Raw genomic sequence first — 16,162 nt, 5'->3', positions numbered from 1 at the left:
TGAGGCTGGCCAAGAAGGAAACACACCTGTGACCAGCCCCCGACCCTTCGGCCTGGACCCATCATCTGTGGGCGCCTCCCTCCCTCCGAAAAATTTAGGCAATTCTGTTGCAGCTTTTCAGTCTTAATCTCCCTTTCTATCAGCCTAGGAAATGGCCCTTTGATTATCACAGAAGGAGATGAACATCAATGTCTCCATTTCCAGATGAGGAGACTGACACCCAGAGTGGTCAGGACAGGTGGGCAGGATGACCCCACCTCTAATATTCAGTAGGCTCACATGACCTGCTCTGGTTAATCAGAGCTCATCCAGGGCTTCTGCGGGACCAACTGGGACATGGACGCTCTTCTCCTTCTAGGGCTGCCCAGAGGAAAGAGGCTGTCTGAGGGTGAAGCCAAACCAAAAGAAAAATGAAACTTAGGGAAGCTAAGAAACTGAGAATGCAGGATGTTTGTGGGGCCTTTGATCTACCTGAGGCAGGTCCCCGAGTTTTCAATTACATGAGCCAACACATTACCTCTCCCTTTTTCTTTTTTTCAGCCAGTTTGAGTTGAGTTCAATTACCTGCTGACCAAGTCAGGTGCAGATTATCCCCATTTTATAGATGAGGACAACTGAGGCAGGGCAAGAGAATTAAATGACTAGCAAGTGGCAGAGTGATAATCTGAATTTTACACCTCCTGACCTTAACCGTGACTGCCTACAAGTCCAGGTGAAGGTCAGATTCATCCCTCCTTGGAGGAGTCAGATTCTTTGGCCAAGAGTTCTGATCATTGTTATTGTGTGCCCTCCATCTGAGGCTCAAAACAGAAAGTTCTGAGGCTCACAGCCACGAGACCACCTACCACAGTCACGGCCCTGGGAGGTACGGTCCTCCGACATACACATCTCTCTGGGCTGCCCATGTGGGGTCCCCTCTCCTTAAACTTGTAGGTAATGTTCATTCTACTTCCTCTCACCTGCACAAATGGTGCAGTTTGTCCCCAGAATCCCACAGACACCTCTGGGGAGGTGGGGCATAGGTGGGAACAGCTCAAAACCCTCCCCATCATTTCCTCCTGACCCAGCCAGACACCTCCCTGTGTTGCCGCAGTCCTGGGCTCACCTGTAAATCAGTACCTCATCGTCGGAGCAGTTGTACTGCAGCTGGTACATCTTCACCCGGGGGGCGGACTTGCTGACCGACCACTTGACCAGGGCCGAGGTGGTGGTCACATCGGACACCAGCACAGCCTGTTCCGGGGGGCTTTTGGGAGGCTCCCCGCCCCCACTACCTCCACCTCCCCGGCTGGTCTTGCTGGAGCCAGTGATGTCCGAGAGGCGGGACTTGGGGGACACCATGCGGCTGGTGCTATTGCTGAGGTGTGGCAGCTGGACAATGGAGACCTCCACTGTGGCCGTGGCCTCCCCGGCGGCGTTGGCAGCGATGCAGGTGAAGGCGCCGCTGTCCTGAGACGTGGTGATGAGGATGTCCAGGGTGCCGTTGTCATACACGGCAGTCCTGGAGGAGTTCCCCACCAGGCGGTCATCGGGGGCCACCCAGTGGATGAGGGGGCTGGGGTCCCCGATGGCCTTGCACTTGAGTGTGGCCGCCTGGCCCTCCAGGACCAGCAGCTTGTGCGTGTGCTGGGTGATGAGAGGCGGTTCGCACACAAACTCCTCCTCGCGCACGTGCCAGAAGTAACGGCCCTTGAGGCCCCCCGGGGAGCCACAAGTCTCCAGGTCATCGTCCCGCTCGAGCCTCCGCAGCCAGAGAAGCTCGCAGTTACAGTGCAGTGGGTTTCCCCCAAAACTAAAGGACAGGGGTGGAGCGAAGGGCGTGGCCGTCAGGGCAGAGGCCTGGGAGTGGGCGAAGATGGGGTCCGGGGGCAGCTTCTGCAGCCGGTTGGAGGTGAGGTCCAGGCGGGCCAGTTTCTGCAGGTCGGCGAAGGTGCCCTCGGTGATGTGGTCCAGCAGGTTGTGGTCCAGGCTCAGCTGGTGCAGGTTGACCATGCGCCGCACGGAGCCCCAGGGCAGGCCGTGGAGGTTGTTGTAGGAGAGGTCCAGATCCTCCAGCGTCAGCAGGAAGTCCTCGAAGGCCTCGTCTGCGATGCCTCCCAGCTGGTTGTTGTTCACAATGAGGTGCTGCAGGTTGACCAGGCCCCGCAGGGTGTCCTCCCCGAGGCTGGGCAGCCGGTTGCTGTCGAGGTGCAGGGAGCGCAGGCTCTCGAGGTCTAGGAAGGAGAAGGGCTGGATGTGGCTGATGGTGTTCCTGGACAGTGTCAGGTCCACCAGCCCCGTCATGTTGGCGAAGTCCTGGCGGCCGATGTGGATGATAAAGTTGCCGCCCAGACGCAGCTCCACCGTCCGCCGGTCGATGTCAGGGGGTACGAAGAGCAGCCCCTTGGAGGGGCACAGGGTCCCCAGTGACTCAGACAGGTTCTGGCAGACACAGTACTTGGGGCAGGCATCGACCACGGCAAACGCCATGCCAAACGCCAGCAGGCCACCAAGCAGGGTCTCCATGGTCCGGTCACTCAGGCCGCGGCGCCTGGAAGGGAGGGACACAAGGTCAGGGTCAGGAGGCGACTTCCTAAAGCCCTGGCCCAGAGCTTCCTCCCTCACACCCACCCCCTGCCTTGGGGAGCAGTAGAGTAGCATCTGCTCACGCAGGTGTAATCTCTTCAACCAGTCCCTCCAATACATTTCTACTTTTTCCTTTCTCCTTAGCTCTTATCACCTTGGAACAGACTATTTAATTACTTATTAATTATGTTTATGGAATATTTTCTGTCTCCCTCACTAGAATGTCAGTTCCATGAGGGCAGGTACTTTTGTCTATTTTGTTAATTGCTATAACCTGCACATCTAGCACAGTGCCTGGAACATAGTAGATGCTCAATAAATATTTGTTGGATGGATGCATGGATGGATAATTCCATACCAGTGGTTCATCTAATAATCATTGGATTTGAAAAGTGTTTTATGTCTGTATTTTGAAGCGGTTTTGCCTCCTTAATTGGATTAGGCTCAGCATGAAATCAAATTGGACCAGCATTCCCTAAGGACAAGAACATGGACAAGGAGAAAGTTGTCGCTGGGAGATGCCAGGGTTAGTGGCGAACTGGCTTTGGGTAAGTTCTTCACCATGGAGAATCCACATAGTGGGTGAATCTCTGGGAGTTCAGGGAGGTGAAGAAGGGGGTGGGATGGGAAGCCAAGGCATGGACTTCTTCTGAGCACTTAGTATGTGCTGGGTCCCCTGCCTGGACCTTCATATACATCACCACATCTGGGCTTCAGGAACACCCTTCACAGGGAAGGGCTTATCTGTGTATATAGATGAGGACTTGTCCATGGCCTAAGAGCCTCCTTCAGGTCCTTATGCAAAAGTCACCTTCTCACCAAGGCCCTACCCTCTGTGCACATCCCTCTTCCTTGCTCTGCATTTTCGCCTTGGAATTGATCACTATCTAAGTTACTGTATGCTTCACCTACGTGTCTTGTTATTGTTTGTCTTCTGCACTGGCAAAAAAGCCCCAAACAGTTGGGGCTTGTTTTTATTCACCACTGAATAAAAGGCCTATAGCACTGCCTGTCACATAGTAGGTGCTTTTGTGAGAATGACTGTCCAGGGAAGGAGGGAACAGGGCTTTGGATCAGGTCTTTGAATCTCCAAATCTTACAGTTTCATCATTATTCCATGTGGCTCTATTTATGTAGTACTAAGAACATCAACTGAGTTGGACCTTTGGAAAATCATTGCACACTGGCTGTGTAGCATCACGCAGACCAACAGCTCTCGATTTGCCTTCTAGGAGTGCTAATTAGGGTTCTGCAAGGAAGGCTCCTAAGGCCACTGAATTGGGAAGCACAGCCCACTCTTGCTCACCCTTGCAAAAGCTCTCTATGCACTAGCAAGTTCGTAGAAGGGTTGAGAAATTCTGTGGCAGTAAAGAAATTTGAATTAATGTTTAATTCTGCATTGCTCCTTTTTTTAAGCTAAATATACTCCTATTTTTTTGCACAACAACTATTAATGCCTTGAGGAAGTAGAGCTCTATTGCTCCCAGTTTAAGGAGCACAGATGCAGACAAAACAACTAGCTGATAAAAAAAAAGATACATAGTAAATTTAAAAACCTATTCCAATCAGATATGACTTTATTGTGGAGATTTGAGTTCCATCATTGTGTCTCTTTAAGGGTAAATCTACCACCTGAAACCCTTCAGGGTGAGATTTACTCTGCATTTTATCTGTAGTGAGTGTTATTCCTAACAGCACTGTCCAATAGAAACATAATACGAGCCACGAATATAATTTTAAATTACATATTAAATTACAAGGCCATATTAAAAAAGTGAAAAGAAACAAGTGAAATCAATTTTGATCATGTATTTTACTTAACCCACTATATCCAAAATAGTATTTCAACATGTAATCAATACAAACAATTATGAAGGAGATGTTCAACATTCTTTTATTTGTACTAAGTCTTCAAAATCCAAGTGTATTTAACACTTAGAGCACTTTTCAAGTGCTCAATAGCCTTATGTGACTATGGGCTTCCACAATGGACAGCACTGTTAGAGCAGGTGTTAGCTAACTGTAGCCCAAGGGCCAAATCCAGCCTGCCACCTGTATTTGTAAATAAAGTTTTATTAGAACAGGGCCATGCTCATGTTTGCATATGGTCTATGTCTTTTTTCACGCTACAATGGTGGAAGTAAGTAGTTGCAGCAGACAGAATGTGGCCAGCAAAAGCCTAAAATATTTGCTGTCTTGCCCTTTATAGAAAAAGTTTGCTTACCTCTGTTCCAGAGGATTTTCTTTTCTTTACATCTTCTTCATTATGGTCACCCTCATTAAAAGCCTTTGTCAACGTGCCTACTTCCATGCAGCTCTGCTCTGAGCTCCCATGAGCAAAAGCCCACCCATCCAGTCCCTGCTCTCGCCTATCTTCTCCTTGAGGGGTACCAGCCTGCCCTGACCCAGGTCCCACCAGGCACATCCATCCCAGAGGTGTCTACATGTGGAAGCTTTTGTGCCACCTTCTCCATGCCCAAATGCATGGCCTTTTAGGTCCATACTTAGCTGGGTCCTGATAAAGCAAACAGGAATCTTTTCCATCTGCCTTGACCCTCTTCTTATGTTTAGCACAAGGACAAGTCTTTGCAAGAGCTGGTTCTGCCCATTTCTCCACTTCTTTCTCACGACTCTTTCTTCCTTTGTTCTTCTTGCTTCGACTATGCTCAACCTCTCTCACTTATAATTGCCAGGCTTGATCTTCCTCCGGGACTTCCTCCAAGCCCTGCTCTCTTCCCGGCTTCTCCCCCGCCTCCACTCCTGCCTGACCAAGCTCCTAGTGCACCTCCAGGCTCAGCTTAAATGGCACCTGTTCCAGGAAGCCTCTCCAAAACCTAGACCAAAACAGACCTTCCTGCTATGGGCCCCTTAGCACCCTATACTTGTCCTACATATTGCTCACCACACTTATACAATTCCTTAATCACTTACACATCTGTCTCCCTAGACTGGAAACTCCACAAGGCAGGGAATTTATCTACCCTGTCCACCCATCACTGTATCCCAGCACCCAGTACCACAGCCGACTTGTAGTAAGTGCCCTATCAGTATCGAATGAGTGAATGAATAAAATATGGTGCTGAGCCAAGGGAGCTTCTGGCATTGTCACTGAGGTTCTGAGTTCTGTATCAGCTCTGTCCAGGGCTCACTTGGCTAATCAGCTGAGAAAACCATCTTCATGGAGTGGCCTGGTCACGCAGAAGCTTCAGAAGTATCTTCCGCCAGCCATCCGTGTGCTTTCAAGCATATGGCTCATGGTGGTCATAGAGTCAGGGAGGTCAGAGGTCTCTGGCCATTTCATCTGCTCAAGGAGAGGTGAGTGGTATCTCCTACACCCACTGGGGACACAGGGATAGCCACCCCCAAGGAGGTCCCTTGCTAGTTAAGCTGGAGGTGGCTGTGTGCACGCGTGCCTGTGTCTATGTGCATGTGTATGTTTATGGGGGGGGGTAGGGTTCTGAAAGCCTCTGGCCCCTTGAGAAGGGCATCCTCCTCATGAGCTCTTGTCAGTAAACACCGCAGTTTCTAAGGCTCAGCAGCACTTTCCAACATCTTCCCATCGCTGCACACACAGGAAATGGTAATAATCATTGTCAAGTGCATCTGAGTCCAGAGCCGAGGCTGTTGGTGGCCTGTGGGGGTATCTTCCACTGTCCCTCCAGATCCTCTTTCTCCTCCCTCTCTGACCCTGCCCTGTGTCCTGGAAGGCTGACCAGCATGGGCGGCATCAGTGCGATATGGAATGACTGCCCTGTCCTACGGCATCCTTGGGCCTTTCCATCCCTGCCTCTGTCGCCTGCCCTCCGGCAGAGAGTGTCAGCAGTGGCAGCAAGCAGGAACGATCCGGACACTTTGGGATGCACACCCTGCATGGGGCCCATGGTTTCAAACAGTTTTGCCCCTGTAAATTATGCTAAACAAACCACATTTAAAAAAAGAGTTTGTTGAGGATTAACAAACATCTGATGAATTCAAATCTGTGACATAATAGAGCTGGGTAAATATTTTTTAAGTAATCAGCATGGGAGCTTACTGACAGAGAAGTGACTATTGAATCTTAATTAAAATTGTATTCTGAGAACCGTCACTTATTACTCTTATAGCCAACAAAAAGCAGCTTAAACCCCAAGTTGGGAGGGAGGTGAGGGGAACGGGGTAGATGACAGGCAACTAGTGCACACCTGGGGGGGTGGGGAGGATCTCTCTTTTGAGCGGAGATTTGAACAAATGCTAGAAGGAGCAACCCAGGTCCCTCTAAGCATCTCGGAATGGTGTAGGTGGTGGAGGGGACCACGGAGAGGTGGCGGATTAGGAGTAGAAGGCTGGTATCAGGAACAAAGAAGCAGATGAAAGCAGGCAGGAGGGGCCAAAGCTGAGAGAGGTGCGTGGGGATCAGAAGCGAGGCTATGAAATGGATGCTGGTATCAAATGTCAGAATCAGCCTTCATGGGAGGAATCCATCCGCAAAGGAGCAAGAGCTTGTCTGCTCAGAATGTCTATGAGCTAGGACTGGGGGGGAGGGGAGGGGCAAGTCAGGGAAGTTGCCAGAGAGACCAGGCGATGAGCTGGAGAGGAAGAGAAACAGTCTCCCCTGGCCCTGCAGTGCCTGGGAGAATCAGCATGTCTCTGGGGGTTTACCCAGGGTAGGAACAGTTCTCCTCCCTTCCTCCCTAGGTTTCTGGACGCGGTTTTCACAACAACTCTGCAAGGCGAGTGCTGCCACTAGTCCATTAAGATGCTCTGGTGTAATTGGAAAGAGATGTCCCCACTGGGCGTCTGGAGTCCTTAGCTGAACAGCCTTGTGCAGTGAGCAACCTGATCTACCGTACCTCATGGCCTGAGTATTGCTACCCCTGTCTTAACCACCAGGAAGTGAGGTTCAAAGAGACTTGGACCTGCCCAAACTCTCCCATCTCCCCTGAGAAGAATCATGATTTGAACTCAGGATAGTCTGACTCCAGGCCGCCCTGAGAGTAGAAGAGGCCCCTCTAGAGGCTTCCATGTGCCTGGTGTACATAGAAACCGGCTGCCTCTACCATGAGATTGCTTAGTAACCTGTGACAACCCAGCTGTTCAACTAAATTTGGGCACTTGTGTTTCCTGCTTGGGGATGGGCCTGGAAGGAACGCTGCTGGTGTTCTCAGAAGCTGAGGCCTAATTGGCTCAGAAAGACCCACCTGTCAGGCCCGATGGTAGTGAGTCACACACATACACACTCACGCACGCACACAATTAAATATACTGGCAATGAATATAGAGTTGTGGAACTAGGCTGGTGGTTTGTAATCAGAATCTCCAGATGGGATTTTATATTTAAAACCAAAGGAAAAAAAGAACGATGAGGACAGAAAGGGGAAAACTAAGGGACACGGCAGACATGGCAGCACAAAAGGAAAGTTCCTGTTCCTTCACTTGATGTGGAGACCACAGACTTTCCTCGCCCTTCCCCCAGCCCCTGGCCCTGCCTTCCTGCCAGAACCACCTCGAGCTGTTCCAGACAGAAGAGGCAACATTTAGCAGATGGCTGGCAGGATATATGTGATATCTCTCCACCCTGATTTCCATTTAAAAGATACCTTAGCAACCAGCCGAGGAGCCACCCGCCCCTGGAGCCTGTAAATCAAGTAAGATGCCTGTCTCTGCTTCAGGTAAAAAGAAATGGCCCCTCCAGGGTGCTCCGGGCCGACAGGAAAGTGTGAATTAATAAGAGGGGGAGGGGTTCTTATCTGCCAGGAGAGGCAGCCGCCTGCGTCTTCTTTCCAGACTTGCCCTCTCAGAGTACTTGCTGCTCCCCATAAATCGCACCACTCAAGGCGAGCCCTGAAGGGACCTGCACGGGAGCCAGGGGACCGGAAAAGGAAACTTGATTTCCAGACATGGGTTTCCTGAAGGGGCTGCTTCTCTGATCTAGGAGTTGTCAGGTGGCGACCCTGCCTCCCGCCCGGTGCGTGGTTCCAGTTTCAGGCTTCCAGCCCCTATCCTTGCCCCATCGCCAGCACCTCCACCTCTCAGGCCCTTAGGAAGTAACAGTCTGGGGCCTCTTCTAAGGGTAAGAGAAATGAGTTAGCATCAGAGAACTGATTTTCTCCATCCCCCTCCCTGATGCTGCTTTGCACAGGAATCCTTCTAGAATCTCGAGAAAGAGGGGATGGGGGCAAGTTCAATGACTGTGTTGGAGAGGGAGATAGCTCCTGACCTCAGAGAGCTCCCAGTCTGATGGGGGGGAGGCATAGCTTTTGACCACAGGCAGCTTCTATGTTGATGTTGGAGTCACAGCTTCTAGTTTGAAGGGAGAGGGAGAGAAGGAGAGAGAGACCGAGAGACAGAGACAGAGAAAGCCAGAAAGCCTGCCCTTGGAAGGTCCTAGCTCCGTGGCTGCAGAAAGACACCCACACAGGATGGGCAAAAACATTCCCTGTGCCGTCCCCAGGCAAAGCCGGGGAGACAGAGGCCACGTCCCAAATCCTGGGACTTCTTCATAAACTAGCTGAAAAGGCTGGTCTTAGATAGCAGAGGTTAACAGGAAAGAAAAGGGAAACGAAGTCTAAAACATCCAAGGGCAGAATGAGCCCACTTAGGCTCTGTTTAAACTTCTATTGTGCAAGGTAAGCAGTTGTTATCCTAAGTAAGTTATTAAGCTCAGAACTGCTTCCTGTCTGCTCTCAGTGACAGCACGATGCCTCCGTGTTAACGCATCCACAATAGCTTTGATTGTGTTGCAGTGTAATTATGTGTTTCCCTGTTTTCTACCCTATTCATCTGGGAACTCCTTCTTGGCAGGGACTGTATTTTGTTCAGCTCTGAATCCCCAGTAGCAAGCCCAGGACTTGGCACAGAGCAGGCACCAGGGACATGTTTGAGGAGAGAATGAATGAATGAATGACCGAATGAATGAATGAGAGCTCCAGCAGGAATAGCCGTACACCTTGGCACCTTCGACCCTGTACACGCCCTCTTACTGCAGGAGTGTGCTCGCCCCCGTCTGGGGCAGGCCAGCCAGGCTGGCGCATTCATGCCCTGGAGAACAGGCCCCCAACCAAGGCTAGTAAGGGGGGTGGAAGATAAAGACCTCAGCTTCCTCGCCGGTTGGGTGGAACGATTCCGAAGCATGCTGTGCACAGTCTCCTACGGGTCCCCAGTGAGACTGAGCCGCAGTGGCCCTTCGCAGGCACCTGCTTCTAACACACCCTGTTACTGGCTGCCTTCCCCCCCCCCCCACGTCACCTCCCACCCCTCTTCCTCTTCCTGGAGGTCCTGCGATCACGGGCCAAATAAGCCACTTACACTCAAGTCCTTGTTTCAAGTCCACTTCTGGGGAATCCAGCCCAGGGCACACTTCTGTACAACTCTCATGCTATAAGGTACCCGCTGAGCCTGGGCCATTGTGGAAACGTCAGATACGTGGGAATCAAACATGATCGGAAAGCCACGCACATTCTCGTCAATGACTGACACAAACAGGCCGCTTATTGAAGGCAAGAGACCTTAGTTCCCACACTAATGATAGGTATTGAGAGTTGAATGGAAAGTGGCTTCTACCCAATGTATTCACAACCAGGGCTGTGGAACACTAGCCCTCTTCTGTCTTGAGATACGTGTGAGCCAGATGAGCGTTCGCGTGTGAATGAGGCAGGCCCGTGTACGGATGGGCGTGGAGCACGAGTGGAGGGTGTGTGTGCGAGGGGGCAGGCGACCTGACTGAGTGTGCCCGGAGGCGCCTTCGTGGGTGAGCGAGGGGGCGCCGCACAGATGGAGGCGGTGACTGGGGGACCCGCGGGTGTGGTGACTGGCGGGCTGTGTGGGGGAAGGAGGGCCTGGCTGCGCACGGGGCTGCCTGTGCGTGGAGGGTGTGTGAGGGAGGGGAGGCAAGCTGATTTGCTCAGCTTTGATGGGAACAAACGCTGTGGCTGTGTTGTCAACTGCAAGTGCGTTAATCTCCATGGTCGCCTGTGATCTGTCCCTGCTTAGGGGACACGGACGGCCTGCGGGGCTGGCAGCTCTCAGCATCGGTTCAGGCCCCGGCCTTCCGGCCTCTTTCCGCCCATCGGCCTCCACGCCAGCCCTCAGCTGTGAGCGTGTGAGGGCTCAGCTTTCACACACAGAGATTTCTGCTTCGATTCGGTCATGACTTTCAAGACTTTTCTCTGCAATAAGCCCCGTTCCAAGCTTCTTTTAGATTCTATCACCTGAAGCCTCAAGCAGGCGAGGCTCCAGCTCTGGGCGGCTGGGTAGACCACCGCCTTCTTACCTCAGAGGTGGAATGCGGAGAGTGTGGATACACAGGGAGGCGTCTGCACTGGACTCGGCCTTTCTGGTCCTTTCTGCCTCTCCCAGAGTCTTCCCCAGCAGATTCACAGCCAAGGACCCCGTCTTCGCCATTTTAGCGCTTTCATCTTCGCCTGCTCTAAACCACACAGCACCCGCCACCAAGCACCCCTGGCCCCTCTCTGGTCCCCACGCTCAAGGGAGCAAGCAGAGCGTGTGGTCCCCTCTAGGACCCCGGTGAGGAAGGGAGAAGGGGGGTGGGTAATTCAAAGCGGCAGAAAATCCAAAACTCATTTCCACTCGGCTGGGGAATGTTCACTCTGTGATTTACTCTCCTCATTATGTTTGGCTCAGGCTAAAATTAAAATTGGCTTTTCTTCTTCAAGCCAACCAGGCTACAGGCTAGGCAATGGCTGGATAGCGCTGAAGTTTAGTCCAGCTAGAGAAATTAATTATGTGTTAACATCTGACCAGGATATCAGACTTGAAGGTCAACAGAGGTAGGGGCTGGATCTCCCTCAGCAGACCGGGGCTCCCCGAGGGCGGGGCCGCGTCTCCCCTCAGACCGGGGCTCCCCGAGGGCGGGGCCGCGTCTCCCCTCAGACCGGGGCCTCCCCGAGGGCGGGGCCGCGTCTCCCCTCAGACCGGGGGCTCCCCGAGGGCGGGGCCGCGTCTCCCCCAGACCGGGGCTCCCCGAGGACGGGGCCGTCTCTCCCCTCAGACCGGGGCTCCCCGAGGACGGGGCCGCGTCTCCCCTCAGACCGGGGCTCCCCGAGGGCGGGGCCGCGTCTCCCCTCAGACCGGGGCTTCCCGAGGGCGGGGCCGCGTCTCCCCTCAGACCGGGGCCTCCTGAGGGCGGGGCCGTGTCTCCCCTCAGACCGGGGCTCCCCGAGGGCGGGGCTGTGGCTAGCGCCTGCCCACAGTTCTTCCTGTGGGATCTGAGGCTAATATTCGCAGTGTCCTCCTGCTCCTCACAGCCCCCTCTGCTTACCCCACCGTGGGAAGCCCAGGTGAGGGCCAGGCCTCCCTGAAGCAGCCGTTCCCCGCAAGTCCACAGCTGGGCCTCAGCAGGGGCTGCCCCCAGCGTAATATCACTGAAGCTCACAGGCTGCTCTGAGAAGGGCGATGTCGCGTTGCACAGGCCTGTGGTTATTACCCTTCCCTGTTATTATGCATCTGGCGCAACATCAAGCATGGCATATATAATCTTGGACTCCTAGTAACACCTCTGATTATTAAAACAAAAAGAATTTAGACAATCAGATGGGCTTGATGGGAGTTTATTTGCCTGTTTGTGGGTGGCGGGGAGGGCGCTCCTGCAGTGGGGGACAGTTACAGACAAAGATTCCCATGTTGCACCTCCAAGGTCAGGTCTTTCCTTGGCCTTGAAACAGAATCCTCATCACCTGTTGGCCAACCTAGACTTACAAGGTGACACACGAAAGCAGGAAGACTTTTCGGTCGGGGCTACCTTTGCTGTTTTATGGAGCTCCCACAAATTCCCTCAGCAGACATAAGTCATGCGAATAAGTCACACTAGGGAAAAGGCCTATCTGTGGGGTCCCCTGACACGCTGTCCCATGTCGCATGCCCCGGCTGAGCAGCACTGAAGGGGCAGGAGGGGTGGTGAGGCAGGGCTGCCCAGCCCCTCGGGGGTGGGGTGCAGGGTGCCAGGCCTGGTGCCCGCTCTACGCCCAGGCAAACTCCTCTTCACAGACCAGCTCTAGCTCCAGCGCCCCGCGCTTCCTCCCACTTGGTAAAAAGTATCTTCTTGTGTCCTCCCAATTCTGGACAGAAGGGACAGAGAAACATCATCAGTCAGGGAGGAACAGATGAAAGAACTGAAGGGACACCTGAAGGAAGTTTAGACTATTTACAGAGGTGTGGGCAGGGTTCGGGGAACCCAAGAGGGGTGCTGTGGCCCCCAGGGGCTGGCAACAGAGGGAGGCTTTTCAAACCCTTTCATCCCTAGGCCTGAAGGGTTGAAGGCAGAGGGCAGTTCCCAGAACCCACGCAGTGTTACAGACGCGGGAGCGGGATAGGGATGGATACAACCCACTGACCATCTGCAGCCTGGGAGGGAGCTGGCCAAGGAGACAGTCCCCTCTCTCTCATCCTGCCTCTCACCTCCTCCTGGGCCTCCCAGCCGCCAAACCCAGGAAGGTAGAGGACAAAGGAGCCTGCAGGAAGCGGTCCACACAGGCCAGCCTCCCAGGGCACAGGGCAGGGGAGATAGAGGTGGAGAGTTCACTTGCAGGAGTGGTTGGAAAATAATCTGCACACAGAGAGAGCAGCCTTCTCTCTTGTCAACTCTCCCGGTGAGTTGTTGGATAATAAAACCACTTGTAAGTGTAAGAAGAACAGGGAGGAAAAAGGAGGAAGAGGAGAAAGAGGAGAGAGAGATGAATCCACTGGAAACAATAAACCCCACAGAATCAAGGGCAGTAAATATGAATTCAATTTGCTTTTGCCATTTACACAGCCCAGCCTTTGTAAGCGCTGACAGGCTGATCAGATAAAAGTCACCATTGCCACCAGGATGGCACATTTAAATTTTTATTACAAACATCAGGCTCCATTACCCTGGGATTTGCCCTCTGCATTCCTAATGTTGTCTTTCTTCATGTTGGAATGGGAGCACCCTGGCTCCCAGGGACTGACTAATACAGCAGGAAGAGACTGGTGTAGGCGTTCTGTGACCTGGGTCCCATCCTGGCCCTGCCCATGGCCTCAGCAAGCCACCTCTCCTCTGTGAAGCCTCACCTTCAGTCTCTCTTCTTTTCCCAAACTTGGCTAAAGCACTGCCATAGGCACAGCTGTCACTGTCTGGTAATGCCTTCTTCCACCTGAACTAACTGGGGACCTGTGATTAGAGAGTCTTGAGAAAGTGTGTCCTTAAACCTCTATTTTTCTGTGAACTTCTCAGAAGGCCAAAGACTTGAATTTGATTTCAATAATTCTTACTTTTTAGCCCTTGAAATGTAGATGACGTCATCATCGTCATCATCATCTATCACCATCTAATGGTGAACACTTGCTGAGTGTTAATTTCATGCCCATCATTTCATGCTTTAACCCTTTCATCCTCCCACCCACCCTATGTAGTGGGTGTGGTAATTATCCCTATTTTACAGATGAGGCAAGTGAGGCTCAGAGAGGTGTTTAGGTGACTTGCCCAGGGTCCCCCTCCTAGTCAGTGACCACTGGTCCCTCTGGGCTGTCCGAGTGTTTTGTCAATATTGTCAGTCTCAGGACCCTAGGACTCACCTAGCTCTCCAGGAGAGCCAATCAACAAAATGTACAGGGGCTCTAGCCAAACAGTAGGCAGAGTCACTTTATTATCAAACATTTAACTGAGAGAGAATGGGGAGCTCACCCTAGAATTTCGGGGTGGGGTTCTCCGCCCTGATGTGTCAAAGGTCAGAGTGCTCCCAGAGTTAAAGCACAAGCAGGTGAGAGATCAGAGGGCTGGTTGCTCCTGAGTGGTGTCCTTCACACTGGTCCCAGTGGGGGACTGTGAATCGCTCTTCGACTCGCACCATCACTTGGCCTCAGGATTCAGGGGGGTTGCCGACTTGGGGGAAGGGACTCACACCTTCCTGCTATGAATGGGAAAAGCAAATCAGCGCTCGGTCGAGGCAGTGAGTTTTATGTTTCTCCTGCAACCCCCAGGGTTTAGTCTCAGCAAGCAAATGCTCCCCTTGAGACCCTAACTCAACCAGCCTCAGGTAGGGTGAAAAAACTCATTATTCTGATAATCAGGAGATCAGAGTGAAGTTGAAGCTGAGAGGAAGCTGCCCCCGCCACAGTGTGACCACAGCTGTCTACATCTCTCCTACCACCCTCGGTTGCCTCCAGTGTACACGGGAAGGGAGTTTGGGAGCGAGGCGATCTCTGGATCCTCTTCCAGACGTAACATTTCCTAATCCTAGTCTTGCTGCCACACTTTCAAAGATCAAATAAATGGTTAAAATATTAATCAATGGTTAAAATATTAATGGCTGATTAGGTTAACTGAGAATTCTGCACTGCTTAACCAAGGAACAGGGTCCCTAATGAAATTTTAGGCATTATCCCCTGATTTGTGGGAACGGTGTTTGGAGAGACTGCAAGGCTGGGAGAGTCTAATTGTTTCTCCTAATTCACATCACATAACTGCCTCCTGCCTTTTGACATAAAGCAGAGCCAGAAAGGACGAATGCCTCTGGCTTAAGTTCCCACACAGAGACAAGGACATTGGATGGAGGCTCCCTAGACGAGTGAAGGAGGACTCAGTCTACTTTGCTAAAGGAAGGAAACAGGGCAACTTCCTGCTGTAGTTGAGTGGAGGAGTAGCGGAGAAGTCATGTTGGAGAGTTGGGAGGGCAATCAAATCAGCCAGCCCTTCCTTGACTCCCAGCGTTGTGCACTTCCTCCATGGTGTGACAGTACAGAGTCCCCTGGTTGTTCTCTAATATCCATTCTCCCCTTTTCCCCAGTAAGAAGCCCCAAGTGTTATTTGGCCACAAAGCCATGCAGTATAAAGACTACATTTCCCAGCCTCCCTTGTACCTAGGTGTGGTCATATGACTAAGTTTTAGCCAATGGGCTATAAGTAAAACACTAGTATGTGATACCCTACAGGTGTCCTTTAAGAAAGGATGCACCCTTCTTTGCCCCTCCCTCTTTCCTAATAACTGGAATGTTGATGCATGGACAGAACTTGCACAGCTATCTTGGTCCACGAACTGGTAGCCATGTGTTTGAGGATACAAAATGACAAAACAGAAGGAACCTGGGCACCTGGTGATCATAGCACCACCATATAGTCCTGGAATCCCTGAAGTTTTTGTTTTTGTTTTAATTATAACTTAAAAAAATAGTTTAAGACTCATAAGAAGTTTCAAAAATAGTAAGAATTCCCATAGACTCTTCACCCCACTTTCCCCCATGATAACATCTCATATACCTATAGTACATTATCAAAGCAGGAACTTGACATTGTTACAATGCTGTTCACTTGAATATAGACCTTATTGCCTGTACTTTCTACATGAGAGAGAAAAAAAAGTCTTTGTTTTTTATCACTCACAATGAAATCAATTTCTGATATAATTTCCAAAAAGTATAAGGTGGTATCCAAGCTCCATCCCTGAGAAAGGTACATGGCAGGCAGGAGCTGGCCCAGATGCAGGGAACAACCAGACAACCTTCAGGGCAATGTGGAGAAGTCCTTTCGAACAGTGAGAGGCATAGGACTATCGAGCCATCTTTCCCTTTGATGGTGCTGGTGAAAGGACTTTCCTCCCCGACCTCCTTGCTCTACCACTGGCCTTGGCAGGCATCCCTGCCC

The 16,162-nt window shown here is 51.8% G+C and overlaps 1 protein-coding gene across 1 annotated transcript in view; it reads right to left on the bottom strand.

Moving 5' to 3' along the window:
• Positions 1-16,162, bottom strand: part of LRFN2 (leucine rich repeat and fibronectin type III domain containing 2) — a 176,450-nt gene that overhangs the window by 34,284 nt on the left and 126,004 nt on the right. The window contains exon 2 of the mRNA XM_061195087.1: positions 1,106-2,530. Within this exon, the coding sequence (XP_061051070.1) occupies positions 1,106-2,505 (1,400 nt within the window). The 5' untranslated portion in view covers positions 2,506-2,530. The remainder of the gene's footprint in view (positions 1-1,105; positions 2,531-16,162) is intronic.

This window comes from Eubalaena glacialis, chromosome 7 (genome assembly GCF_028564815.1).
Source record: "Eubalaena glacialis isolate mEubGla1 chromosome 7, mEubGla1.1.hap2.+ XY, whole genome shotgun sequence".
Classification (NCBI taxonomy): domain Eukaryota; kingdom Metazoa; phylum Chordata; class Mammalia; order Artiodactyla; family Balaenidae; genus Eubalaena; species Eubalaena glacialis.
This window is presented reverse-complemented; position numbering and strand designations above follow the sequence as displayed.